This window comes from Mesoplodon densirostris, chromosome 10 (assembly GCF_025265405.1).
Source record: "Mesoplodon densirostris isolate mMesDen1 chromosome 10, mMesDen1 primary haplotype, whole genome shotgun sequence".
NCBI classification, from domain to species: domain Eukaryota; kingdom Metazoa; phylum Chordata; class Mammalia; order Artiodactyla; family Ziphiidae; genus Mesoplodon; species Mesoplodon densirostris.
The window spans coordinates 74823568-74849859 of record NC_082670.1 but is presented as its reverse complement, the minus strand read 5'-3'; the positions used below and the strand labels follow the sequence as shown (position 1 = coordinate 74849859).

General features: G+C 48.2%; 1 protein-coding gene across 3 annotated transcripts in view; it reads right to left on the bottom strand.

The window, feature by feature from the left end:
• The window catches only part of CACNA1D (calcium voltage-gated channel subunit alpha1 D), a 322894-nt gene that overhangs the window by 61395 nt on the left and 235207 nt on the right, over window positions 1-26292 (bottom strand). For 2 of the 3 annotated variants that reach the window (XM_060109148.1, XM_060109149.1), the window contains exons 11-25: window positions 25016-25042; window positions 21406-21566; window positions 20269-20494; window positions 19931-20138; window positions 17507-17627; window positions 14712-14826; window positions 14114-14183; window positions 13183-13249; window positions 12290-12437; window positions 10007-10136; window positions 6699-6758; window positions 3944-4050; window positions 2372-2459; window positions 1453-1560; window positions 1313-1365 (exon numbers count right to left, since the gene is read on the bottom strand). In XM_060109148.1, coding sequence (XP_059965131.1) covers window positions 1313-1365; window positions 1453-1560; window positions 2372-2459; window positions 3944-4050; window positions 6699-6758; window positions 10007-10136; window positions 12290-12437; window positions 13183-13249; window positions 14114-14183; window positions 14712-14826; window positions 17507-17627; window positions 19931-20138; window positions 20269-20494; window positions 21406-21566; window positions 25016-25042 — 1689 coding nt within the window. Of the gene's footprint in view, window positions 1-1312; window positions 1366-1452; window positions 1561-2371; window positions 2460-3943; window positions 4051-6698; window positions 6759-10006; window positions 10137-12289; window positions 12438-13182; window positions 13250-14113; window positions 14184-14711; window positions 14827-17506; window positions 17628-19930; window positions 20139-20268; window positions 20495-21405; window positions 21567-25015; window positions 25043-26016; window positions 26077-26292 lie in introns of all 3 variants that reach the window. The other variant, XM_060109147.1, reaches the window with a different exon arrangement.

Genomic DNA, 26292 nt, shown 5'->3' with positions numbered 1-26292 from the left:
GAATCTGTCACACTGCCCGATCCCTCCCCCGGCCAGGCCACTGTTCTGAGCATGGCACAGCCTGCGCTTCTCCATATCTTGCCCTGCATTTAGCCTACTCTACGGTTCAAATAACCGTGCAGCCATGACTAAATGAGTATTCTCCAGAGTAACCAGGCAGACACCCAGGCTGATCACAAATGAAAACTACCGAACAAGAACCATCCTTCATACAATGGCCTCAAAGTGTGCAATGTTTTGGCCATGCAGAATCCCACAAGCTCTGGGAAACAAGCCCAGGCATCCTCTCATCTACATTTTAGTTTTAATCAAATTCCTTCTCTTATACTAACAATATTCCCAGTTTTCTTTCCAAACCAATTCTATAATCGCTGGCACACAGTATTTCTCCTAGAATGTCTCTATTTCACGGAAGAGAAGGCCGACTTAGCGAGGGAAGGGAAAGCGTCTTCACGCGGCTACTGTGCTGTCACCTCCGTGGGTGCCCCCCACCCCAGAGCGTGAACGGGGCCCCTGAGGTGCACTGCCACAGTCACATGGCCTTTGGTGCTCTCTGACTGCACCTTCTGCTGAAAAGAAACCCTCAATGAACACAGTGCAAGCAGGCCAGCCTTGCCTGGGGACATCTCAAAAGGACAGGGACACAGGGACGTCTATGCTTCTAAGGTCTCAGAACTTCAGGCAATGGTCTCCGTGTCTACCTTCACAGTCTTCTGGATGCATTGGGATAAGAGGAATGAGTATATGCCACCTGCTCTCTCCTCTGCCCATTACTGTGACCGAACATATGGCCAAGATGTGGATGACGGGAGCAAGGAGAAAGAAGCATCCTGGGACCTGTCAGAAGAGGGTGGCCAGATCCTGAACTCCAGGAAGTTAAGCTTCAAGTTCTGGTTTGAGGAAAAAACTGGATACGTGGCTGTAGGGGGAGGTTTGGGGGAGCATTTCATAATTGTTATTTTACGTTTTAGTGCCCACTCTCTCCCCCAGTTTACTGATTCTGTACCAAACGTCAGAAGTCATCCGTCCATGCCTTAAGGGTGAGGAAAAGCTTTGGAACTAGACAGAAGTGGTGCTCCCTCCACAATGTGATTGTATGAAACGTCACTGAACTGTACAGTTTGAAATGGTTGATTTTACGTTATGTGAATTTCACCTCAAAACAAAACCCTTCCATGTCTCCAGCCATGAGCTGAGCTCTCAGGCCTCTTGTCCTCCACAACAAAAACTTCTGAAATGCTAGCACGAGCGGATTCTCGAAGCTTTTTATCTGTTCTTCCAAATTCCCCACTCCCACGTTCAGGACACTCACCTGCATTCTTCAGGGTTACTTTTGGCTTCATCTGTGCATCGATAAAACTTTCCCTGGATACAAAACAGACAGACAGTCAAATGTGGGCTTTGCCTGAAGAAGACGGGCTGGGCTCCATGCTTGAAGGCCCTTCCCTGTACCTTGAAGAGCTGCACCCCGATGCAGGCAAACATGAACTGGAGGAGGGTGGTGACGATCATGATGTTGCCAATTGTCCGGATGGCCACAAAGACGCACTGGACCACGTGCTAGGGAGAGGGGGTGGGGAGGGGACAGGGGAGCGTTACTTCCCTGTGTTACTTTAGCCACGGGATGAACTAATACCAGCCAAGATTTTCTATGATTATACGCATTTTTATATTATTTTCCTACCTGACAGTCCCTTAGGCTTCGTTTTTCAGGTAGTTATCTATGGAGTTACCCCCAGTGCATTATGGCCACCTGGGAGGAACGCCCTGTAAGCAGGTCCCTCCTTGGCTTCCTCCAAAGCAGTGAGCTCAGTCAGAAGAAATGCCATGGGGTACAGCACTGCCTGGCACACAGGCCCACAGGGCCCTGTACCCCATAAGACAACTTAGGAAAATGTAAACCCTCTGGGCTTTTGTACAAACTGCACAAGAATAGATTTAAAGACTAAAAGAAACCCAAAGGAATACTATTAATAATGAAAAAAGTAATGAAGTGTGAACAGTAATCAAATAAAGAAAAACATCTTAAATTAACAAAAAATTTAAAAAATAATAACTTTTTTCATGGAAAGCCATTTTATTTTAAATATAGCAGTGTGTACATGTCAATCCCAAACTCCCAATCTATCCCTCCCCCTACCCTTCCCGCCCTGGTAACCATAAGATCATTCTCTAAGTCTGTGAGTAAAATAATAACTTGAAAAACACTACCAGCACTTAGCAGAGGCAGCTTCATTGGTTATAAATGTTCTTTTCAAAGGCAAAGCTCACTGGAAAATCCATCAGGCCTCAACCCAGTCCCGGCCCAGAAAAATCAGTGATGACAGCTAACCCCAACCAAAACCAGCCCAGCCTGGAGAGGAATCCAAACCTTAAGTCCTTTTGCTCTGTTGATTGCCCTGAGCGGTCTCAGGACCCTTAAGACTCTCAGGATCTTCACAACAGAGATGGCACTGGATCTAAGGGAAAAAGCAGAGGAAAGCAAGCAAGCAGAGTATATTACGGTGGGTAAAATGCTGTGAGATGATTTCATTTAGTACAACTATGGTGGGGCCACGTCGAGCAGAGCTAATCTCCCCCCATGGCCCACACACGAGGGTGGGTCTCCTCCTTCCGGCCCACGCTCCATGGCACGTCCTAAGCCAGGCCCCCCGCACTCTCAGAGACCCTGACAGGCACACAACTAATGCAGCAGAGACACAATTTAGGAGCTTGCTTTATTCTTTCCCCCTGATGTAAACGCTAGGCAGTACTTGGCTGAGTTGCGTTGGTTTGGTTGGTTTTCTAAGCTTGGAGGCCTGCTGCAGTGCCCTGGTGCTGGGCTTCTCTGGCCTTCAAGGAGTCCGCTGTTGGGCAGGAGAGATGGGCAACTGCAAGCCAGCATGTAGGTGTGACAACAGAGGGAAGGCAGCCAGGGGAACACACCTTGGGGAGTCTGGGAAGGCCCCATAGAGGTGATATCAGGTGAGTCCCAAGTGGGTATGGGGTTAGCATATGGGGGGCGCGCAGCTGAAGGGCGCAGGCACAGCTGTGAGCTTACAGGCATTACAAAGATACTTGTGAGAATGCCTTTCCGAGTTGTGACTACATGGCTCCCTCTCACTGGGTACTGATGGGAGGTGAGGAAGAGGATTTTCACACAGGGCAGTTTCAGGCAGGGGTCCTCCCCCTTCTGAGGGGGATAGAGCCTCTCATTTCCCTTTAGTTCAGAGGCCATGTGCACACATGTGCTCTCATATGGGGGGCACTGATGGTCAGCACCTGAGCAGAGGTGCTTCAAAGTCAGCAGGAAAGCAAGGCCACCCCTGGATGCTCCCACTGGAGCCTCTGCCCCAAACCCCCAGGTACGGCAGGCAGGCAGTGTACAGCCGGGGCTGTACCCCACCAGAAATCCCTCAATGCCATGGAAAGGTCCTGGGGCTCTGACTTGCAGCTTTGGCCCCTCCTAGCTAAAAATTTTAGATGGCAAAAGGGTCATAGCAGCTGATTTATCCTGGAGAGGAAGGGAAGCCTTCAATATCCAAGCTGGAAAGGCCTGAGAGGTCACCTCGTCCAACCCCTCCTGTATAGATGGGGAACTGAGATCCTGGGAGAGGAGCCCCCACCGGCCCCGGGCCCTGGACCAGCCTCTGGAGAACCCAGACTAGAGTCCAGCTGCCCTCCCTCCTAGTCTAGACTTCTTTCACCCTCTTTTGAAAAAAATATCACAGAGAATAATGAGCACAACCCAGCAGAGGACATAAAAAGGAAAACAGAAACACAAGAAAGGATGAGTTGTCCCAATTGCTTTCTGGCATGGGCACAAATTAAGCTTTCCCAGATAACCGAATGCCATAATTAAAATGATGCCTAGGCTTTATGAATTATGTTAAGATTCCTCACATAGACCTTCCTGCCCAACAGTCCTGTACACACACATTCACGCACGCCCCAGAATACTTACTGGATCCCAAATGACACCAGAGACACCCCAACGACCAGCATATCCAGTAAGTTGAAGTAGTTCCTGCAGAAAGCCCCTTTGTGGAGGAAAGCTCCAAAAGTCGTCATCTATAAGCAGAATCATGAGTGAGTTAGAGTTTTGTTTTTCTTTTCTCTCTGCAAAGGAAAAGAAACCTGGGCTCTTTACAAAAGCTTGAGCAAAGTATGGCCTTATGAACAAGTGTGCATTAGGAAGCCAGAAATGTAAACCAACAGGGCAGAGCAACTGAATGCTTTGTTCAAAAATGGAAAAGGGGCAGCTGATTTCCTATACATTTTAAAAGAAGAGAGCAATTATTTCACTGGACCTTATTACAGTGAAAACAAATTTCAATTATGAATATATCGTTGGCACGTCCAAAGGCTCTGTCTCGGCAGAGAGTCCACTTGACCAGGTTTGTCAGGATGTAATCACTGCCCAGACAACCTGGCTTCCCCACAAAACGCCAGTTCCGGCCCTTCTGAGACCCCAGCCGAGCCCACATTGCTCCAACCCAGACTTCCCAAGTGGGGCTAGAAGTGCCCGAGCCCCGGGCTCACATGCTCCGTTGATACAGAAACTTGCATGGTTTTCCCAGGCCCCGTATTGCTCCTAACGGCCCTTACTGATACACCCATTTTAAAGGCTCCTCCAAGCCCAGCTACTCTAGCATGTGCCAGGTGTAGCTCAGAAGCCATCACCTGCTAAGTCACGGCCCCAAGTACCCGGAGCCCACACCGCAGGTTCCCCACTGAGCTTCTTGAATAAGGAGCTTAGTGAGGAAGTGCTCCAGAATAAAAACTGCAAAATACATGGAGTTACTGCTTCTTTAGAAAAACAGATGGGAGAAGTTTCAGATAAGTACAGGAGAGGAGAGGCAGAGGTGGGAGCTAATTACACTGGCCCATATGGAACTGCCAATAATTAACCCTATTTAACCTGCAAAAAAAAGGCCACCTCAAATGGTTTAACCCAGTATCCAATCAGCCTTCCAAATCCTCCCCAGGCCACCAGGAACCACTCTTTCGACGTCAGCTGCTTCTCAGAGATTCTGCATTTTCTGAATCCTTCTTGTTTTAGCTCATTTTCCACTCTATGAGATACTTTCAAAATGAGAATTGATTTGGAAGATTTAAGTCACTGAGGCAAATATATAAAAATTGAAAAGCAATAATTGTGGGTTGTTTTCTTTTAAATAAACCTGTATCTCTTTGCCCTGAAGCCCAAGAGGAACTAAATGCATTGGACAACTTAAAAATGTGGAAAGTAAAACCTCAATTAACCAGGCTAACAGGCTAAAGACAACATTTCCTGTTCAGTTTGAGGAGAAGGCAAATTGCCAAGAAAAAAAGCAGCTCAGGATGAAGCAGAGGCCAGGTGGGCGTCCTTGCACCCCACGCCCTGTGCCTTCTGCTCCAATGCCCATCACCGTGGAGACGGAGGTAGAATCTGTTCACTGACCCAGGCAGCATCTCACTTAGGACAACCGTTAAGCAAATTTACTGGCCTAAAGGCAGGAAAATGAACTCAAATGCCTAGAAGATTTTTTAACAAGGGTTTAAACAGAGGTTGGTTCGTTGGTTTTGTGCTAGTATTTTCATTAACCAAAAAAAAAAAAAAGAGAGAGAGACGATAACTAAATACCCTATTGCTTGGAATGTTAACTGAGGTTTCATTTTACAGAAGATTTTGTAAAGAGCCCAAGTTCCACGGTACATTAAAATACTTTTTTTTTTTCTTTTTTTTATCCTGAGATGCACACACAAAAACCCCAGCATGGTTTAAAGAAACTGTGGTTCCAAGACCTCATTTCCCAGCTTGTCTCTCCACTAGGAAACGACTGCCCTGACAGCTGTCCCGGGCCACGTTGTCCCAGTACTGCGAGGAAGCATGCCCCTCAGCAAGTCAGGGGTTCTGGGCTCTCTGCTGTGGGTCTCCAGACCTCTGAGTACATAGGAACGAGCTCTCCCCAGGGTGGCCTTCACAACCAGTACACAAACCACATGCAGCAATGGCAACTGGCAACTCATGCATGGGCAGTACATTCCGGGCCCCCTGTCCAGAGGGTGCTCTTTTCGTTTGTGTAAATGTAAGCCCATCCATTAAAACAGATATATCTTAACACAAAGAGACCCACATTATCTTGCAAATCCTGTTGCAAGAAAATAGTGTGTTACTCTTTTAGGGCACTGAAAACGTAATGCAGTCAAAGAAATGAGAAGAGAGACATTCCCTTCACAGAAGAAATGCTTTTCCTCTGACTTTGATGTCAAGAAGGGTGGAAGAAAGTTCACACATAGTGTTGTATCTGTTATCAGTTGACACATTTCAGAGGACATTAAAAAAGGAGCAAAATATAATTTCCAATCACTATTAGGAAGCCAAAGTAGCTCCTACATGCATTCAAAGGTTAAAAAGAAACAGCAAAAACAAGTTGAATGGTTACAGGAAAAAAATCCTTTGGTTAAAAAAAAAAAAAAGCGGAGCTTGATCACAGAGGACAAAAACTGAAAATAGCCAGAAGCACGTCACGCGCCTTGGCCGTGTGTCACACACAGGAGCAGGCCCCTGAAACACACTCCTGTGGCACCTGTTACCTTCAAAACGATCTCAAATGCAAAAGTACCAGTGAAGACATAATCTGCATAACCTAGCATCTGGAAGGTAAACAAAGAATTGCCACCGTTATTGCTACCGCTGCTTTAGAGTATGCGAGGATCAATGAAAAAGCCATTACCTTTAACAGGATTTCAACAGTAAAGATGGCTGTGAAAGCATAGTCAAAGTAACCCAGTATCTGCAAGGCACAACACGTGGAGATGAGAAAAAGGCATCCGGACAAACCCCAACAGCTACAGGCCCACAAGCGGTCAGAGACCCGTTCTCCCGGGATACGCCTGCCACCCTGGAGGAAAGTGCAGAGATGCTCAAAGGGCCCCACTTTGGTCCAACCAAGAGCTTTGGGGATACTTACCTCCTGTAACCACTCCTGGTGACTGCCCCCCTCCGCCCCCGGCCCAGCCTCGTGTTCTGGGCAGACAGAGGCTCACTTATGAAAGCACCATGCTGATAGGTAACTTGTGGCACCAGATAAATTAGTCTCACGTACATTTTAGATTTTTAACTGCCTTTTTGGTAGAATGAAATATGCTGTGATTCAGCTGAACTTTGGATTGGAGGGAAAATGTAAACAAAGGTATTAGTGGCACCAAGTGGGGCCACGTGTCCCCTCCAGTTCCAGCCCATTCAATCAGGGAGCAAACACCCTTCCCCCACCAATGTGCCCAGCTGGAGAAATCTGCAAGGAAGAGTTTCACTTATCATCTTCCTCCTGCCCACTGCTCTGCATCTAACACTGCTCTCTCTCTTAAGGCAGGTTTTTTCCTTGCTGGGCCCATTCAAAGAACGGACTGACTTGGCCTCTGAATGATGGTCCAGGCCACTTTATCAGCATTTCTGAGAATACCGTCTCCTTTCCAACCAGTGGAGTCCTGCTAACCCCTTCTGGGGTCCCTGCTTTTCCTCAGAGCCATGCGGGCTGAAGGGCGGGCAGGTGGGCAGCAGTGGGCCTAAGGCTGCCCACAGGGAATCCTCAGCCACAAACACAGCAGCCGAGACTCTGCCACTGGAAGAGGCCATCTTGGCTGCTTATCTGCATGACAACTGGGCTCTGTGGTTTGGGGGAACTGAAGAGAGCGGCCCTGGAAGATAACCCGTGGAGCCCACCCAGGCCAACTCCGTTCATTTCACAGATGTGGATGCTGAGAACGGGGGCAGCTGCTCAGGCCAAGCGGCCAGTCTCTGCATTGCTGAGAGGGAAGCCAGGCCTCCGATATGCCAGTCAAGAGCCACGGGCCCTGCTGTGTCCGTGTGGGACCCACCCCAGGGGAGTCCTTACTACTGTTACACTAAGGCGAGGACCTCTGTTTCAAAGGCAGCCCTCCTCGCTGAAGTTCTCTCTCTTCAGACAGTATTATTCATTTTCCAAACTGTTTCCATTTGGGGATTTATACATTTTGCTGGAACCCTTCTGTGTATCTGTGTTTCTGGCCAGGCAATAAAAGGTCTTTCCCAGTACACTACCAAGGCTGCCCACGGGGAACCCTGCCCCTCCTCCTTAGCCCCTCCGAGGTCGCAGCAGGGCTGTGCCTGCTGAAAGCACATGGGTAGCCAAGAATGACACAGCTGCCGACAAGCCAACAACTCGGCCTGGTACCCGGGGTCAAAGCTCTTGGACGCAGGTTGTTCTTTCCTCACTCTGCCTCCTTTCTCTTTTTCACTAATGAATCAGCTAAGGATTTAAAAAACAAAAAAAGCACTGAATGATATTAGTTATATGACGTATCTAAAGTAGTGAAACTCGCAGAGAGAAAGCAGAATGGCGGTTGTCAGGGGCTGCGGGAGGTGGACGTGGGTAAAGTTCCTGTCATACAAGGTGAGTGAGTTCCAGAGATCTGCCATCCAACATGGTGCCCAGGGTTAAGGATACGGTCTTGTATCCTTAAAATTTTGTCAAGGAAAATCTCATGTTAAGTGTTCTGACTACAGTCAAATAAAAACACTGTGGCATTTTAAAAACAAGACACACATACATATGTACATCTATTAAAAAAGAACAATAACATTCTTGGGAAAAGTGGCAGGGAAATAAACCCATGGGGAAGCAATTACAATAAAAAATTAGAACATGAGGCCCGCATGTAAATGAACTCTTTGTCAATCTGTGTTCTAGGACTAGCTTCTGATCTAGTCCATCACATAATGGTATTTTTTTTCCCGAACAGCTTTTCCCCCTTGTGTCTCATCTTTCGGATGGAACCAGTGACACTGAGGGCCTTGTTCCATCTGAGTGTTTAGACAGTCTCGAGAACCTTAACAAAAGCCCTAACCTCTGAGTACAGATTGAGACAGGCTCAGGGCCTTCATCTTTACATCACCCACACATGCTTTGAGGGGAAGATCTTTTAATCTTCGTATCAGGGTGCCTGAATTTCAGCAATCTGATAGATTGGGTTTGCCAGGCTTCAAACCAAGAGCACTGGAAATGAAAAGACAGCACAGGGCTTGGTTGTCACAACTGAAATCATGGGACACTGATCTGGTGATTTGTCTAAATCCACAAATCTCTAAAAATCTCTCGTACCAAAAGAGGTACCAACCAGGCAAGGCAGCGACCCCTGACGGCCTCGCACACTTGCGGGCCTCCCTCCCCGGGCAGCTTTCTGGGCGATCATCTGAAACTGCGCTACGGTATTGAGGCCGGGCAGTCAACAGGCTACAGTCCTCTGAAGCTGTCTCGCCTCTGGACTGTTCTCAGTGCTGACAGCTGACCTGCTGAGACTGAACTGCTCAGGCAGGATCTGATTTAGGTATCAGTCTCTGCCCAACATCGATGCTGGGGAAGGGAGCCAGCCCTAAATTATGAAACTGATTACAAATACAAGACTAAACCCTCTGCTTGTTTTCTTTGTAAAGCCACCTCCTGCCCCAAACTAACCAAAACGTAGTTCTTCTCCACTGAACCCTTCAGGTCCACATCTGTCATTTCCCTAACTTGTATTTCTTGTCAGTAACAGAACCAAGTAGCTTTGTGCATTTAAGTCTTCCCGCCAACCCTACATAAGAGCTCCCGGGCATGTAGCACACCTGGTTTCAATTTTACTTTCTCTCCTGCTGGATGCTGCCACCCGGCGGGAATCTCAAAATAGGTGTGCATGTGAATTGGACCAGGGAAGGGGAAAGAGGGACCAAGATGTTGGCAGCGAGGAACGGAGAGGTAGAGAAGCGGAGCCCCTGAAAATACTCAGTTATTGCAGAATATTTGAAACGAGGGGTAAAACATATGATTCAATAAAAGTTTGTGCCCATAAAACAAAACCTCTCTGGCACTGACAAACCTGAAACAAAATGCCTACAGGTGAACAAGAGGCCCACTTGAGCTTTTGTCCTCATGGCCCCTGAAGGCCCTGCGCGGACGCCGCCTCTGCCCGAGAGCTCAGCGCCGACCCGGGGAGCCCCGCCCTGCCGTCCTCGCTGGGGGCTTACAGTGTTCCGGAAGGAGTGGCTGCGGATGGGGTCCTCGGCGGCGAGGGCAGCGCTGCTCAGCATGATGAAGACGAGGATAAGGTTGGTGAAGATGTGGTGGTTGATGAGCTTGTGGCAGCCCACGCGGATCCTGCGGGGAAAGCCGCCGCATGGACGCAGCCCCAGAAGGCCCCGGGCCCTCAGCACACTAGGGCCACTCCGCGGTGACGAACCAGGTGGAGGACAGCTGTCCCTGTGCCGCCCAAGCCCCGAGCCAGCAAACGGACCCACCGGACCATCAGCCCCTGGAAACCCCAGGAAGGCAGACCCCAAGTGTTCTGTATGGACACACCACAGAGACCATTCACTGAGACCTTAAAAGTGTGGACACCGTCCATCTAAAGGTGAAGAAACTGAGGCTTCAGCCTGTGAAAGAACTTTCTTAAGGCGACCCAGCTATGGGAATTCCCCGGCGGTCCAGTGGTTAGGACTCCATGCTTTCACTGCCGAGGGCCCAGGTGTGATCCCTGGTCAGGGAACTAAAATCCCACAAGCCGAGTGGTGTGTGGCCAAAAAAAAAAAAAAAAAAAAAAGGTGACCCAGATAGTAGGGACCAGGGGCAGATTTCCAGTCCAGGTCTGAGGGTGACATATCCCCACCATAACATGAAGCCCAGCTGCTCCCTTTCCCTGCCTTGGAACAGAGACCGAGGTCAGAGCTCATGCCAACAGCTCACAAAGAACAGGAGCTATCCCAGCAGTTGGGCTGTATCAAAACATGACCACGGTGAGTGAGGCTTGGTGGAATCTCCTGTTATGTGGAGATTCCGTCATAAGTGCTATTTTTTGTGGGGAGGAGGGGGAGTCGACCCACAACAAGTACTTCTGAGAAAGTCAAGTGAAAGTTACACCATCATGCAAGAATCTTAGAAGGATGCTACTGCACGTGCTCAGCACCCCCAGCCCTGGCTCTCACAACGGCTCCACAGGCCATCAGAGCCTTTCCTGATGCCCCTGATGTCCCATGGGCTAGTTAGTGAAGTTAGTGCCTGACTTCCCTTAGCCTCAATATTTGACTTGAGAATTTAAAGATTTTTTTTTTTTTTTGTCTATAGAATACACGTAGGTTTTCCTTTGAAACGTTTTTTTTCACTTTAAAAACTGGAGTCCACTTTATAGGAAGGTGACCCCTTGCTTAAAATCTTCCCTTTTGGGGCTGCTTAATGCTGGGATGTGGTCCCTGGAGGGCCTGCAAGCCATCAGCAGCAAGGGAAGGCCTTCCAGTGCTGTGAGGGCAGGAGTGCTCAAAGCTTTGGGGGAAAATCAATCCATTCCTCCAATATAGGCAGAGGTAATGAGCTGTAGATGTCAGGGAGTCAGCTGAATAACTTTTTAAAAGAGATACCCAAACTGTCAACGGTAATGAGCGATAAAGACTACCATCCAGGCTTCAAGTCGGTAAGACTGCAGCCCCCCTTGCTTCCCACCTATGTCTCCCTGGAGCCTGTGAATTTATGGAGTTCTTCGCTGACAGCCCAGAACTGCTTCTGCAATTCTAGAAACCTTTCCAGGAGCCATTGATTCCCCCTGGCACTTCACTCCTTCCCAGATCATTTGAAAGCTAGAAACGAGCTAGTAAATACACATCTTCCTCTCACAGTACTTGTGAGTAATGACCATGCTCCTGGTGAGCACCTGATCATTTTAACAAGAGAAATGCATTTTAAGCAGGATATCAGGGAGCTGAACTGAATAGCCACCATCTATACAATATCACTGAGCGATTATTACTTTATCACCATCAAACCCAGTAGGGAAAAGTAATCAACTAAACTGGATCTCGGGGTGAAGATACTCTGCGGAAGTTGGTCAAAATCCTCATCCCCCACAGCATCTTAACAGAAGGCCCCCTTGTGAAGAAAGGGTCCTTTGGATGGAAAACACTTCACAAGTGACGACTCACGGCACACCAGAGCTGTGGGCTCTGACCAAGCCACAGTATTGCACCACTGATGCCCCAGTGCAGGGGTTGGGGGGAGGAGAATCTGGAACAGCACTTCTCCCAGGACCTGGTCACACCCCTAAGCCCCTGGTCCAGGCACAGGAAGGCTAGGAAGAGATGAACGGAGGGCAAAGGCAAGGCTGGAGCAGGACAGGGGTCCGAGGGGGCTTGGGGGCCCTGACGCTCAGGCGCAGAAAGGGGCTGAGAACCATCTTCCCTCACCCCATCCCCAGCCACCCTCAAGCAACCTGTAGGTTCCTGGGGGAGACGGGGCAGCTGTGCAACTAGAAAGGGGATATTTACGGGTTGGTCTTGCTAAGAATGAAGAAAGCGCTCCCTTCGGGGATGGGGGTGATTTTCTCTTTCATGTTCAACTCAGAGATTCTTCGAGGACGGGGGCCAGCAGGAACCTCGGGTTCATCCTCTTCCTCCTCCTCTTCCTCTTCACCTACTTTAAAGGAGACACTTTTTTTTAGGCATGAAATAAACAAAGACTGCATTTGGGTTTCAGTGGTCATCCTCAATTTCATATGAATATTTGGCTTAACCGTTAACATCATCTATCAGCTTACATTAATCAAAACCCTTCCAAATCCGAACGGAGAGTATGTGGGGGTGGGGAGGGGCTGAGAAGTGGCCCGTCTGGTGAGCATGCGTAGCTGTGGGCATGAGGCCCCAGCAGTTTAAGATCTGAGCGAAGGTGAAGGTGGCAGCTGTGGGATTCTCACTGCCCATCCCCCCAGCACCTTGCTGCGTCCCCAGCAACCTCTGTGCTCAGCTCCAGCCTGAAAAACCGTGTGGGGTTTCAAGTCACCCACAGGCCCCCAGGCTCCCTGACTCCACGGTCCCTCCTATGTCAGCCAGTAAAGGCCTCAGTCGAGGTGAAAGTATCAGGTGAGTGTTGATAACTGGCCATCTCCTAGAGAGACGTCCCAGCCCAGTGTGGGCTTGCCCTGCTCCACCTACACGTTCTCTCCCCACCCCCTGGAGCCTAGGTTACATGAGCCGCCCACAACCATGAGAAAAAGCAGAGCTAACAGGCCCACGAGGGGCCTGCACCCGTGGCCTCGGAAGCCTCGGCAGCCCCGCGTGTGCCCAGCTGGGCCAGCCAGCCGCAGACTCAGCCGCTGATCAGAGTGAGAGCAAAGACATATGGCTCATGCGCTGAGAGCTTGTCTCTGGCCTCCACCACATACCTGGCACATCACAAGGCGGGTAGGGGTCCTTGTCCTCATCCTCTTCTCGGTAGTCATCGATGGTGACCTGGGAAGACAGAGAGGTCTTGGGAGGAACGGAGACTGACTTAAATGTACTTGAGAGGGGCAAGTAAAGGCTCAACCCTGCCATTCAGCAAGGGGCAGAGGAATTGTCTCCAGAGTGTGCGCTGTATGTAAGTGTGTCGGGACAGCAGGTGCCCCCAGATGGTGACTCTGCTGAAAACAGAAGGTCTGAGGGCAGATGAGGAGTAAACTGGTGTAACCCCTGCCCAGCCATGGACAGCCAGCCCCACCCATGCCTCTTCCTCTCCCAACACTGGCACCCACGCTACATGAGAACTGCCTTACAGATTCCTGCCGCCCCGCCAGACTGAGAGCCCCACGCACGTAGGGACCTCGCTGGTCTTGGCCGTTCCCGATCCCCAGTATCTGACACACAGTCACCACTCAAAAAGTATTTACTGACTCACTGAATAAATGAACAAATTAATGAAAAATCCAGAGCTGACACGGTGCACGAAGTTTCATAGTAGGGCCCTGAGCACCCAGACCCTCTGATCCTGAGACACCCACCCTCTGGGGACAGACATCTTTCAGCAATCCTTGATTTTAATCCCCACTGAGAAGATACTGACACAGGTCAGGCCTGACCACATCATTCCGATCAAGAAAAAATAAGCGGTCAGACCAGTTCAGGATGCATCATACCAGCTCTCTGGTGAAATACTGTTAACCACGAGCTAAGTGCCTTAATTCACTCAGACACCCCTGGAAAGCCAGTGTCTATGACGGGGTGCCACACTTTCACTACTCCAAAATATCACACACAACACTGTCATGGTGTAAAGGGTACATTTATGGTGATATCAACAGAATCATTTTGAAACCAAGTGGAGAATGTAACATCTACCTTGTTGTCACTGTTAGCTATCTGGTTGACTTCTGGTTTGTTGTTCTTTTTATTTTCCAGGCTTTCTTTTCTACAGAGAAGAGGAGAGAAGAGAACAAAAAACCCCCAAGTAACCATATTGCTTTGTATAAAAAAGCTAATCAGGATTCTGAATCAACAGTGGCCCAGTGAAGGACAGAATTTAATTGGCAACAACCCTAATCGCAAGAACATAGCACAACCCACACCCAGAGCTTCCTGTTCACCTCACTGCACTGGATTCATTACACAGATCATCTTATTAAAATTCTCATCCAAGAGCTAATCAGCATTGAATGCATCATTTATTTTATGATGCCAAAGTTAACTGCAGTGATTCGTTAAGCATGGGGACGTGTGACTCCTACTCTCAGCTCCGAGGGGATGAGAGCCAAGGGCCTGGGTTCTGCCCAAGAGTCCATCCTCTTTGGTCGGCCTCACAGGACCAGCCAGGATCCCCACAAAGCAGCAGCACAGGAGCTGCAGCTGCTGTGGAGTCCGGTGCCCTGGCAGGCCCCACCTGCGAATGGCTCCCTGGGTCAAACCCTTCAGCAAACCGCCCAGGTGAAAATGGGGTTACCTGGCAATCTTCTTCCTTTCCTTTTCTTCAGCTTCCTCTTTCTGAGCAGTATTCAAACTTTCAGCATCAGCCAAATTGTCTACAGCGATGGCCAAGAAGACATTCAGTAGAATATCTAATTTGAAAATGTTAAGGATGCAACGCGGTTCTAAATGCAGCTACACACGGTCAATAATGGTAATGAAACACCCCCGTGTTCAGGAGGCTGGTGACAGGTAACTGTCCCCTAGTGCTATGTTCACTTGGTAAAGCTAGGAGACCTGAGTCCCACTTTTTTAAAAAACGAACTAGAACCTGTAGAAGATAAGCTGGCCAAACACAAAATTAAGACTCACCAAAACCCATGAAAACCTACAAACGCCAACATCCCCCTTCATGCATGTGCATGTATGTGCTTGTGCACATGTGTCTATACATCTAGGTGTCTACGACACACATTGCATAAAACAATCTATAACACAAGCGTGTTGTTTTTATGCATTTTGCATTTTGCTTTATGCATTTTGTTTTCTTTCTTTTAAAACACTCACACCCACAACGTATCTATCTGGGGTGTCCTTTCCAAATAAGACCCTGTAAAGGCTACACATTATTCAAATGATGATCCCATCACACAAGGCAGCCTGAGCCTTTCTTATTTGAAATGACCTTCCGAGTCTGTGAATACCTTGTTCGTTCATTAATTCCACAAACACTGACTGACTCCAGCACACCTGCCTTATTGCCTGATGGCGCTGGACTACTCCTCTGCATTGTCCCCCGGTGGCTGTATCTTAGTCTATTGTGGTTGAATTTCATTTTTGCAAATAGTAAAAAGTTAGGTGACTGAACAAGTTATCAGGTTTTTGGCTCTTACTATAATGTTCTATGTGTGGTTTCCTTGAATGACTGAAAAAAATATCCTGAATAAGGTTCCCAAATCAGACGATGCCTGTTTCTTACTTGTTAGCAGTTAAGTACATTTTGGAGAAGCACAGGGATCAGAGGGCAATAAATAGGTCAAAACGACTCCCTTCTCTGACTGATGCTTCCCTCTAGCTGACGTACCGCCACCTGCGTGCAAGACAACGGGAGCCCAGGGACCCCAAGACAGGAGAGGCACAGCACGGTCCCACACGCCCTCCGCAATCTGAACTCTCAGGCAGGTTGCTGAACATGTCAACAAACATAACCTAACAAGGCGCTGATGATGAGCAGGCTTCCAGGGGAAGTCATGCTTGGCCTATTCAAGTCTTTAAAGAGGATAGAAATGTGAGTGGATTCTATGAAGACTTTCAAAACACCTTTGGTACAGTAGGATTATTTTTTAACAGAGCGGCCATGAGCCTGGGGAAGCAGTCTGTCCTGGGCTTGGCAACGGCTTCGCAACACGAGCTCTCCTCTGACAGACGTGGTGCAATCACGGCTCAGAAAACGATTTGTGCTGGAATCACTGCACTGGGAATCCCTGCTAATGATCGCAACGAAGAAATACCGTATCTCTAGTCTTACAATGACACGAGATTCTTTTAGGTAGTAGAAAGAAAATGCTGGGTAATAAACCACAGGAAAATCTTACACGTTTGTAACGGGTGGTTTCCAAGAGCAAATACCCATTATCTGTTTTCAGAAGCATTACCCACCAGGCCCTCCTAAACAGTGGTGTGCTGTGGAATCTATTTGAAAACATCTGTCAAGCACCTCTGATGTACCAGGCACTGTTCTGGGTGCTGGGGACATGGGAGGAAACAGGACAGACTGGAGTCCAAGCTCCTGAGGAGCATCTATTCTAGCTGTGGGGGACAGAACATAAACTACTTAAGGATTTCAGAGAGTGATACATGCACTACAAAGAAAACAATATCTAACTGGAAAGTGGCCAGGGAATACTTCTCTGCAGATTAGGGCCAGTATATGGCTGTGGTCTAAAGAATGAATCACGAGGAGAGTGGAAAAAGAAAACACTGATCATTCATTTAACAAACACTGACCAAGGGCTGTCTGTGCATGACCCTGTGGTGTAAGCCACGAGATGTGCAAATACAAAAAGAGATCGGTGACTCAAGAAGCTTCTCATTTAGTTGGGAAGATGGAGAAATGCCACCCCAAACTCCAGCAGGACCCACAGGCAGTAAGAGGCATATGCAGAGAGCCGGGCAGGGGGAGCAGGGTAGTTCCCTGCAGCAGGGCTGTTGGAGCTGCATGAGAGACTCCTAGGATTTCTATGTGTTGAGAGACGGACTTCCATATAATAGACTGAAGAACAAAGCATTGTCCCCATAGGTTTGCACTGGGGTTTCCACCCTGAAGAAAATTCACTAACAAGCCAGAGGAGATGAAGGGGAAAACAGCTCAAGGGATGTTGTATGAAATTATATTTGTTTTCCTCCCCTTAATCTGTCTTACCTCAATTTGATTACTAGCCAGCCAAAAGTACCTGGAAGCTAGAGGGACATTTTTCCTCCCTACACCCGCAGGGGTGATGGCATGGAGAACAACAGGGCTTTGCCCTAAGCCATCCCTTGGGACCTGTACAGGAGATGGGACGTCATGCCGAGTGGGTGACCACGGGTGCAGCCCACGTGCCATCTCAGGCTCCCTCCCGTGGCTGCTCTCCTTCCTCAAAGCGTGACTGAGACTCTGCTTCTCCTGTGCTGCCCTAGCAACAGCGAAGGAGGGCACAAGAGTGAGGTGAGGGCACTCACCTCCCCACCACAACGGCTACCACCATCGCCATGGGGAAACTCAGAGAGGAAGATAGCAAACACGACAGGGACAACAAGGTGGCCCGGGTCAGCCCGAAGGCTGAAGGATACAGTTACCGCAAATGAAGAGGATGATGAAGTAGATGCAGACGATCATTCCCGAAGACGACGGGCCCCCGTACGCCATAATGCCATCATACATCACAGCGTTCCAGTCTTCACCTGTCAGAATCTAAGAAGCCAAAACTGGGATCAGCGGGCAGGTGGACTCACAGTTCCCACGGTTCTCCCAGAGCTCCTGGGGGCTGCCCGTGTCTGGTGTAACCTGCCTTTCACAGTTCAGTTTTCACTGAACAAATGCATCCGTTATCCTATAGTTTTTAAAATGTTATGCTTAATCACATAAATACATGAGTTAACTCTTCTGGTGAAAGTAAAATAGCATTCCACATAAGACTTGTGTACCCTTTGACTACACCCCAGCCCATTCGGTCCCCTCCCCAGGAGCATGCTGTTGGTGTGTCTCTCCAGGACCTTTGTGCATTTAAACACGTATATACATACCCAGAGAAAACAGGCCGTACAACCAAATAGAAATTTGGCAAATGGTTTGAAAAGGTAAAGCAATTCACAGAAAAGGAACTATAAATGGCTCTTGCTCACATGAGAAGACATTCAACATCACTCCTGACAACAGTAATATCACTTAAAACTACAATGAGATACCATTTCCATCTACCAGACTGGCAGTAATCCAAACGTCTGAACACTCACTATGGTGAAAGGGAGTTAGGCAAGGGGCAGTCCCCACACCCCATCACTGGAGGATGAACTACCACAGCCTTGAAGAGAACACCTGGGCAACAGCGTCAAAGTTAAAAATGGACACACACCCTTTAAACCAGCAATGCCACTTGGGGCATTTATCCTACAGACCTACTGTCACACACGTGCCCCATGGTGTATCTTCAAGGTCATCCACTCAGCCAAGACGAGACACAGTGGAATATTCATCAGCAGGGGACTGGACCCATGAATTCTGGCACACCCACACCACACAACACGGCAGCATTGAAAAGGAGGCAGAAGCGTTTTACAGACCAATAAACAAGGTTCTTAAGGACATGTGAGGTGTTAAAAGGAAAGACGGGAAAAAAGCATGTAGGATGAGCCACCATCCGTGTAAATTCATCTGTAGGTCGACAGGCAGGTAGGTATGTTTATTTACATCTGAGCGAATATACTGGGAGAATACCAAAGAATCTGCTTAATGGTGGTTGCCTCCGACAACGGGAAATTGGTGGCTGGGTGGGAGGGAGACTTGTCACTTTATATGCTTTTTTAACATTAGAATTTTGTGCCGTGCACACGTACTACAAAAACCACCGCCACCATGCATGTTCCTCTGAAAGTACCAAAAAAAAAAAAAAAGACTCATCAGTGGCCAAAAATTAAAACTGAGTTATATTACACTTTATTGCTATAGGCCAGGTCGAGAGCAGCGACAGTAATTCCATTCACTTCGAAATGTCCAAGTAGGAAAAAACCTTAGAGATCATTCCCGAGGCTCTCATTTTTCAGAAAATAGTGACTTTCCAAAGTCACAGAGCTGGGCACTGGAGGAGCCACCGTGGGCTGTCCATGTCCACTGCCCCTCCTGACAGGCCTTCCCTCCTCTCCCGCAGGACTCGCTGCTGGCATCGCATGTGAAAAGCAACAAGGGCAGATGAGGGCAACAAGGGCGCTGCGTGGCTTATGGGATCTTAGTTTCCCGACCAGGGATGGAACCCACGCCCCCTGCAGTGGAAGCAAGGAGTCCTAACCACTGGACCGCCAGGGAATTCCTAGGCAGATGGGTCTTTTAAATCTACCTGCCAGGCTCTAAGGAAGGGCTTCAGCTCACAATACACAAGGTGGGGGTTTGGGACACCTCAGCTTACAGCCAGGTGGGGTGGAGAGGCTGGGGGCCACCTGTGAACCTCTGACACTGCTGCTCCCTTCTCAGCCCGATGCCCGCCAAGGCCCCAACAGCAGAGACATCCTCAGAGTCTGTGTGTCCCCATTACATCACACGAGGGAGGACAACAAAGGGCCGGAAAGCTGTCACAACTCTTTAATCACCCTGATTCCTCTGACTATACACCAAGGCATTAGGGCTTTAGAAGTCACTTCTCTGCATAAATCCATTATAACCAGGATTACAAAACTTGCCTGCCATCAAAAATTAGCAAAGGACAAGAGAGGATTTTAGAGCCTATGTCACAGGAACCTCAGAAACCTCATACAATCAAACACAAGTTTGGGGTTGATTATTTCATAATACAACTAGTGGTCTCACAAAAACGTGAAATCACAGCACATAGATCTGGAGTGAGATGCAAAACAAATGACTTAAATGGCACAAAATTAATCAGTGTTATTAGGGCAGAGGTTACTGATACAATAACAATGGAGTGTTCTGTCTTATTGATTCGTGGACAGACGAGAAGGCATCCCCTAAGGTGCAGCCCAGGGCAAGGATGGCGGGGGACCCACCTGGAACACCGTTAGAAGCGCTTGAGGGAAATTATCAAAGGTGCTCCGCTTGGTTTGTGTTTCGTCAAAATTAAACTTGCCGCCGAACAGCTGCATCCCCAGCAAGGAAAAGATGATGATGAAGAGAAAAAGCAGAAGCAGCAGCGAAGCGATGGACTTCATGGAGTTTAACAAGGATGCCACCAAGTTGCTCAGGGAGGTCCAGTGCCTGCAAGTCAAGACAAGGGGGTGAGCCCAGAGCGCCACCGGGGATGGAGCAGAAGGTCCCCCAGGCGGGGACAGGGCTGACCACCACCCACGTTCAGAAAACACCTGCAGTGAGATGCACACGTCCTCACCTGGTCACTTTGAAAATTCTCAAGAGCCGAACACAGCGAAACACAGAGATGCCCAGAGGAGACATGATTTCCAGTTCCACCAAGATCGTTTCAGTAATTCCTCCACACACCACAAAGCAATCAAACCGATTGAAAAGAGAGACGAAATATGCCTGGAGACCCAAGCTGTACATCTTCACAAGCATCTCGCAGGTGAACAGAGCCAAGAGGACTTTGTTAGCGATATCTAGAAAGACAAAGGGGCACATGTCCTTGGGATCTCGTCACGGGAGTGGCTCTGACCTCTCCCTCACCACCTCCCTCTCACCAGCCAGAAGTGCCCCAAGAACCTCTGCCCTCGTCTTTGCTCTTGCCCCAATTACAGAAATGTGGCATGAACGCTTATGGTCTGCTTGTCTGTCAGGCTCTAGTCCTGCTTCTGGCTACTACCCAGACATGTGCCCCTTGGAGAAGTTCCTTGGTTTCTCTGGGCCTCAGTTTCACTGACTGTAAAATGGGGAGGGGCAGCTTACCACATAATCTCTGATACTTTTGAGCCCTGAAAGCCTACAATTCTGCATTTAGGTCATCACGTGGCTTTAGTTTGTTTGTTTCAATCAGTAACAAAAAAAATCTGTTGGATCTTCCTTAAAGCACCATGATCTAAGAAGCAGTTGCCTATCAAGATCACTTCAGAAAATGCCACCCAGCAGGCTGGAGAGTCAGACAGAAACAGATTTGACTTGATGTCAGGCAGGGCTTCACAATGGCTCAAAACTGCTGAACTCAGAATGGGATGAGCTCCCATACCACCCTGCTGGGGCATTCGAGGTAGGTGAACAGCCACCGCTTGCAAAGCTTCCAGTGGAGACGGGGAGAAGGGATTATGAGGTCCCTTCCAGCTGCCTGATTCCTTGATCCCAGGTTGTCACAGGGTGAAGACAATGAGCTGCTCTGGAGTTATCAGCTTCAAGGTGTTCACAGACCACACCCCCTCTCCAGGTGCGCCCTGTGCTTGGTTCTGCCGCCTTCCAAGCTACTGCTCACTGGAAATGGTCCTGGATGCTACCCTATGTCCATCAGAAAAGACTAGACTGCAGTCAGACAGCCTCAGGGATCCCCTATTCGGAACAAAAAGAGAACGGCTTCTGCTTATACCTTGAATCTGTGTCAACCAGTCAGGCTGGTCGTAGTGCTCAGAGGAAATGGTTAAGGTGTTGAGAAACACCAGGACAATAACCAGCCAGTAAAACGTGACAGACTTCACGGCAGCCCTACACCTCCTGCGACTGAAGCGGTTCCAGCGGCGCCAGCGTCGGCTGAAAGAGAAGCAAACGTTACTCCCTGGAAGACAGATGCAGCACCTGATGAACACCACACTGAAGAGTAGCTGCACTCTGGAGCTCCCAGCTGGGGTCCGGGTGCAGGCAGGAAAGATGAGAACAAATGGCACAGAAATGACCAGACCTCGTAAGACAAATTACTTTGGTTTTAAAATACAACTTTTAAAAGCACAGTCTTGACTTGATCATGCTATCAGTTTCCTTCCTATGGCTTTAGATAGCCCCATAATTTGTCATATGCAGTCCTCAAACCAGTTAGGAAATCTAGATATTCACAGAATCATGAGTTCGTACACATATGCAGTTCACGTGCCCACCTCGAGGCACATGGATCAGTCCGAGCTCTCAGGGCAGAGAGATCAGCTTATCATACACATCTCTTAATCATCATGCGGAATTTACCAGGCAGCGAAGTGCTCCCAAACCCAAGTTTTCCTTTTAGGGAAACTTTCAGTCCTTTCTTAAATCTGGAGGTTCCTCTGGAGCCGGAGAGAGCTGTCGACGTTGAGTACTCCTGAGTCATCAGGTGCCCTTTCTAACTAGGGATGCTCAAAATATACCTTCAGGAGAAAAGCTAATATTGAATCATGTTTCCATACAAATAGAATGAGCTGAGCCAAACAGACAAGTAGCATGTCCTCTACCAATTCGCAGTTGCAGTACGTAATTAGAGAAAGTATTCTTTCCCTTAGCCCGTCTCCCTATAGGAAACGTTCCCTGCCACAGGATGGCTTGGTGAAGGGGGTCCCAGGGAAGGGCTGGCCGAGTGGCAGTGTCAGCTCTGTCCAGCCTGTGCTCAGTGACGGGGGGTGGTGGGCGCTTCCTTTAGGTGCTTGAGTCAGAAGAATGTCCAGGCTGTGTCCAGGGCTGTAGCCCTGGCCAACTCAGCTGCACCGATCTGCTAAGAACACTGTAACCCAGGGGCCAAAGAAAGAGTTGTGCCAGCTCTTTGGCAAGACCTGGAACAAGCAAGGTGCATTTGGTTACTGCTCTTGCTATGTGGTTTCTGATGGTAATGGCAGCTGGAAACATGATAACCAGCATAGAAGAAGTCCACTGAGGACACTAAAAACTGTCCCCACAAGACTGGGTTTCTCCTGTGATGCATAATTCAGTACACATAAGCAAGGCGGTCTGAACAAGATCCAGCCTTGGTGGGTCTGTTCACGCTACGGTGACAAGTCACAGGTGTCTCCCAAATCTAGGGGACTGTCTCATCCCCGCAAACCCTGCACTAGGCACGTGGAGATGAAGGCATGGTCCATGGCCCCTGTCCTTGAATAGTATACTGGGCTGTGGCAGGTAATTATAAATCCACACCAAGTGTTACACCCAGGGTACTGGGTACAGGAGCAAAGAGAAGGGAGCTGCAAGGGATCTTTGGAAGAGCTGGGGAAGGCTTCTTCAAAAAGCTGAGGTCTGGGCTGGCTCTCGATAGCTGAGTAAGAGTTAGCCGGGGGGAGAGGGCAGGGCACTCCACTCAGCTCCCCCAAAGAGACTTGGATGGGAAGAACCTGAGTGTGTGGTACATTTGATGGCTTGAAAGCAGTCCAGAATAACAAAGTGCAGAGTCTGGGAAGGGTGTCAAAACATGAGACCATGTTTTGGTGAGCTGGGGGCCAAATTATGAAGGAATTTAAATGCCCTCTGGCAACAAGAAGTCCATGAAAGGGCTTTAGTTCCCTGACCAGGGATTGAACCTGTGTCCCCTGCATTGGGAGGGCAGAGTCTTAACTGCTGGACCGCCAGGGAAGTCCCCTTTTTTTTGTCAGGTTTACTGAGATCTAATTTACATATGGTAAAATTTACTCTATTTAGTTCTACAGTCTGTAACCACAATCTAGATGTAGAATATTTCCATCACTCAATAAAGTTCCTTCATGGCACTTTGTAGTTAATCCACTCTGCTCACCTCAGCCCCAGAAACTACTGATTCGTTCTCTTTCTCTATTATTTTGCTTCATCTGGAATGCTATGAACAGAATCATACAACATATAGCTTTTTAAGACTGGCTTCCTTCACTTAGTAAAAAGTCATTTGTGATTCATTTGTGTTGTTGATCTCTCAGTAGTTTTTTCCTTTCTTGTTGCTGAGTTTTAGTCCATCATATGGATGAATTATAATTTGTCTACCCTTTACCATTTGATGGACATTTGAGTTATTTACAGCTTTTGGCAATTTTAAATAAACATGTAAATGTTATATTTATAAATTATACATATATAATGCTTATGAATATAAACATTCATGAAAAAAATTTTCTGTGTAGATACCTATCTTCATTTCTCTTATATAAATACCTTAGAAGTGGGATTGCTGGGTCATATGGTAAATATATGTTTGACTTTATAAGAAACTGCCAACTTGCTTTTAAAATGGCTGTATCATTTGACATGTAGCAATGTATAAGAATTTTCATTGATCTGCATCCTTGTCAAACGTGGGATTGCCAGATTTTTTAATTTGATCCATTCTATAGATGTGTCATGGTATCTCACTGTGATTTTTAATTCTCATTTTCCTAATGACCAATGGTCATTTCATGTGCTTATTTGTCATCTGTATCTCTTCTTTGGCTACATGCCTATTAAAAATCTATTGTCTACTTTTTATTGGGTTGTTTTCCTATTACTGACATTATTCTTTATATATACTGGGTACTAGTCCTTTATCAATTATGTTTTGCAAATATTTTCTCTTCCAGTCTACAGCTGATCTTTTTCTTTCAAAGAGCAGTAGTTTTAATTTTGATGAAGTCCAATTTATCAGTTTTTCCTGTTACGGCCAGTGCTTTGGGTGTTGTACCCAAGAAACTTTTGCCTAAGCCAGGGTCACTAAGATTTTCTCCTATGTTTTCTTCTAGAATATTTAGAGTTTTAAGTTTTACATGTAGTTCTATTCCATTTCAAGTTAAGTTTTGTATATAGTGGTAAAACACTATTTCTAACTGAAAAATAATACTTATATGGAAAAGTATCAAACCATTGGTATACAGTTGAATGAGTTTTTACCAACAGACTGTGTAACCTGCACCCAGAGCAACAAAGAGAACATTACGAGCAACTCAGAAGACCTCTTGAACTTCCTTCCATGGAAAAGCTTTAAGCAGAGAAGTGACAGGAAGTATCTCTCTTAGAGAAAGGACTCTGGGAGGGGATGTAAAGGGTTGATTAGTAGGCACAACGTTGCTCATTGCTGCATCTTATTGGTCTGTCTGTTTTGGAAGGGGGGGAATCTTTGGCACCTACTACACTGTTCTCCAAGGCAGGTACTTACTGTTTATTGGGCAGATTCATCTTCTACATGAATGTTAGTGCCCACAGAGTGAAAAACCAAGTCTAGAGCAACTCTATGTAAAATTCAGAAGTCTGAACATAAAAAACCCACACAGGCTTAAGAAAAAGTACAGAAAGAAGATACTGACCTGAGCTTGGATTTTGAGATGGCTTGACTGAAAGAAAGACAAAAAGAATATGATTCCTGTTAGGAAGTCTTGAGGATACACTCCCCCCACATTTCAGCAGAGATATCATAAAAGCCATGCATGGAAGCCTGGACCCAGCACCCCCGGCTCCCGCAGCGGGCCAGCTGGGGTGAGCGCCGAGCAGGGGGCCAAGCAAGAGAAGACTCTTAGCTGCCTGAGCAGCCCTGGCACAGGTGGTGATGCCAGGGGTTCTTCTCCCCTCACCCAAATTCCTCACACTGCAGCCAGCAGGCCCTCTCCTGCCCACCGCTCAGCCTCACATCTCAACAGCAGCACATGCTGCTGCTACTACAGCAAAAGGAGCCCTGGGCTCGGAGTCCTAGCTCTGCTCTTCACTCACTGCGAGAGCTTGGGCAAGCAGCGCACCTTTTGGAGCTTCAGTGTGCTCATCTGTAAAATGGCAAGACAAACCCATTCCCTGCCTACTTCATGCTATCGTAGGAGGGCAGAGCAAGAGAGAGGAGGCAAATCTACCTCATGAACTGTTGAGTTTCCTGCTCCTAACACATCATTTTTATGAACCTCTGCCAAGGAGATCAGATTCTCTTAAAAATGACACCTGTACTCAACAGACATAAGACCCAAAGGACAGCAGCAGAAAGCAAACAAAACCGCATGGGCCTCCCCCAAAAGCAGGCAATGCTCTGCACGCTGCACGCTGCTGGTGCACCCGCTGCTGCAGCCCAGCTCGTCTAGAAAAAAGCCAGTGGGTGTTAAAGTGATGGCATCCTCCACGGTTAGGAGAGGGTGGTACAGGGCTCCAGACAAAGTGCGTGAGCCTAGGAGGGCAGGGTCTCGTTATCCAGCCACTATACATGAGGTTGGGAGACCCCGTGAGTGAAGAAAACTTAAATATGTAGCACATTCTATCAGCAATTCTGCCATACAAGCCCTTCAAAGCACTGACGCCAGCACCAGGCTCAGAGAATCGGGCCTTTTACCCCCACCGCCGACACCCAGAGGGCCCGGCCTTGGTGGCGCCTCTTCTTCTCCACCAGCACCTAGTGGACACAGGGGAATTGCCGGGTTACCTGGCTCAGCCCGCGGCAGGCTCCACCTCAGTGGGACAGACCGCTCTGAGGGAAGAGGCAGGTGAAATGCTGGGGGTCTGGGGGATCTGGGCTAGGGGGAGGACCAAGGGGTCCAGGGTGAGCCCGCCCACCCCTCTTGCACCTGAGGCCATGGTTTCAGGGCTCCCCTGAAATCTGGGTGTCTTC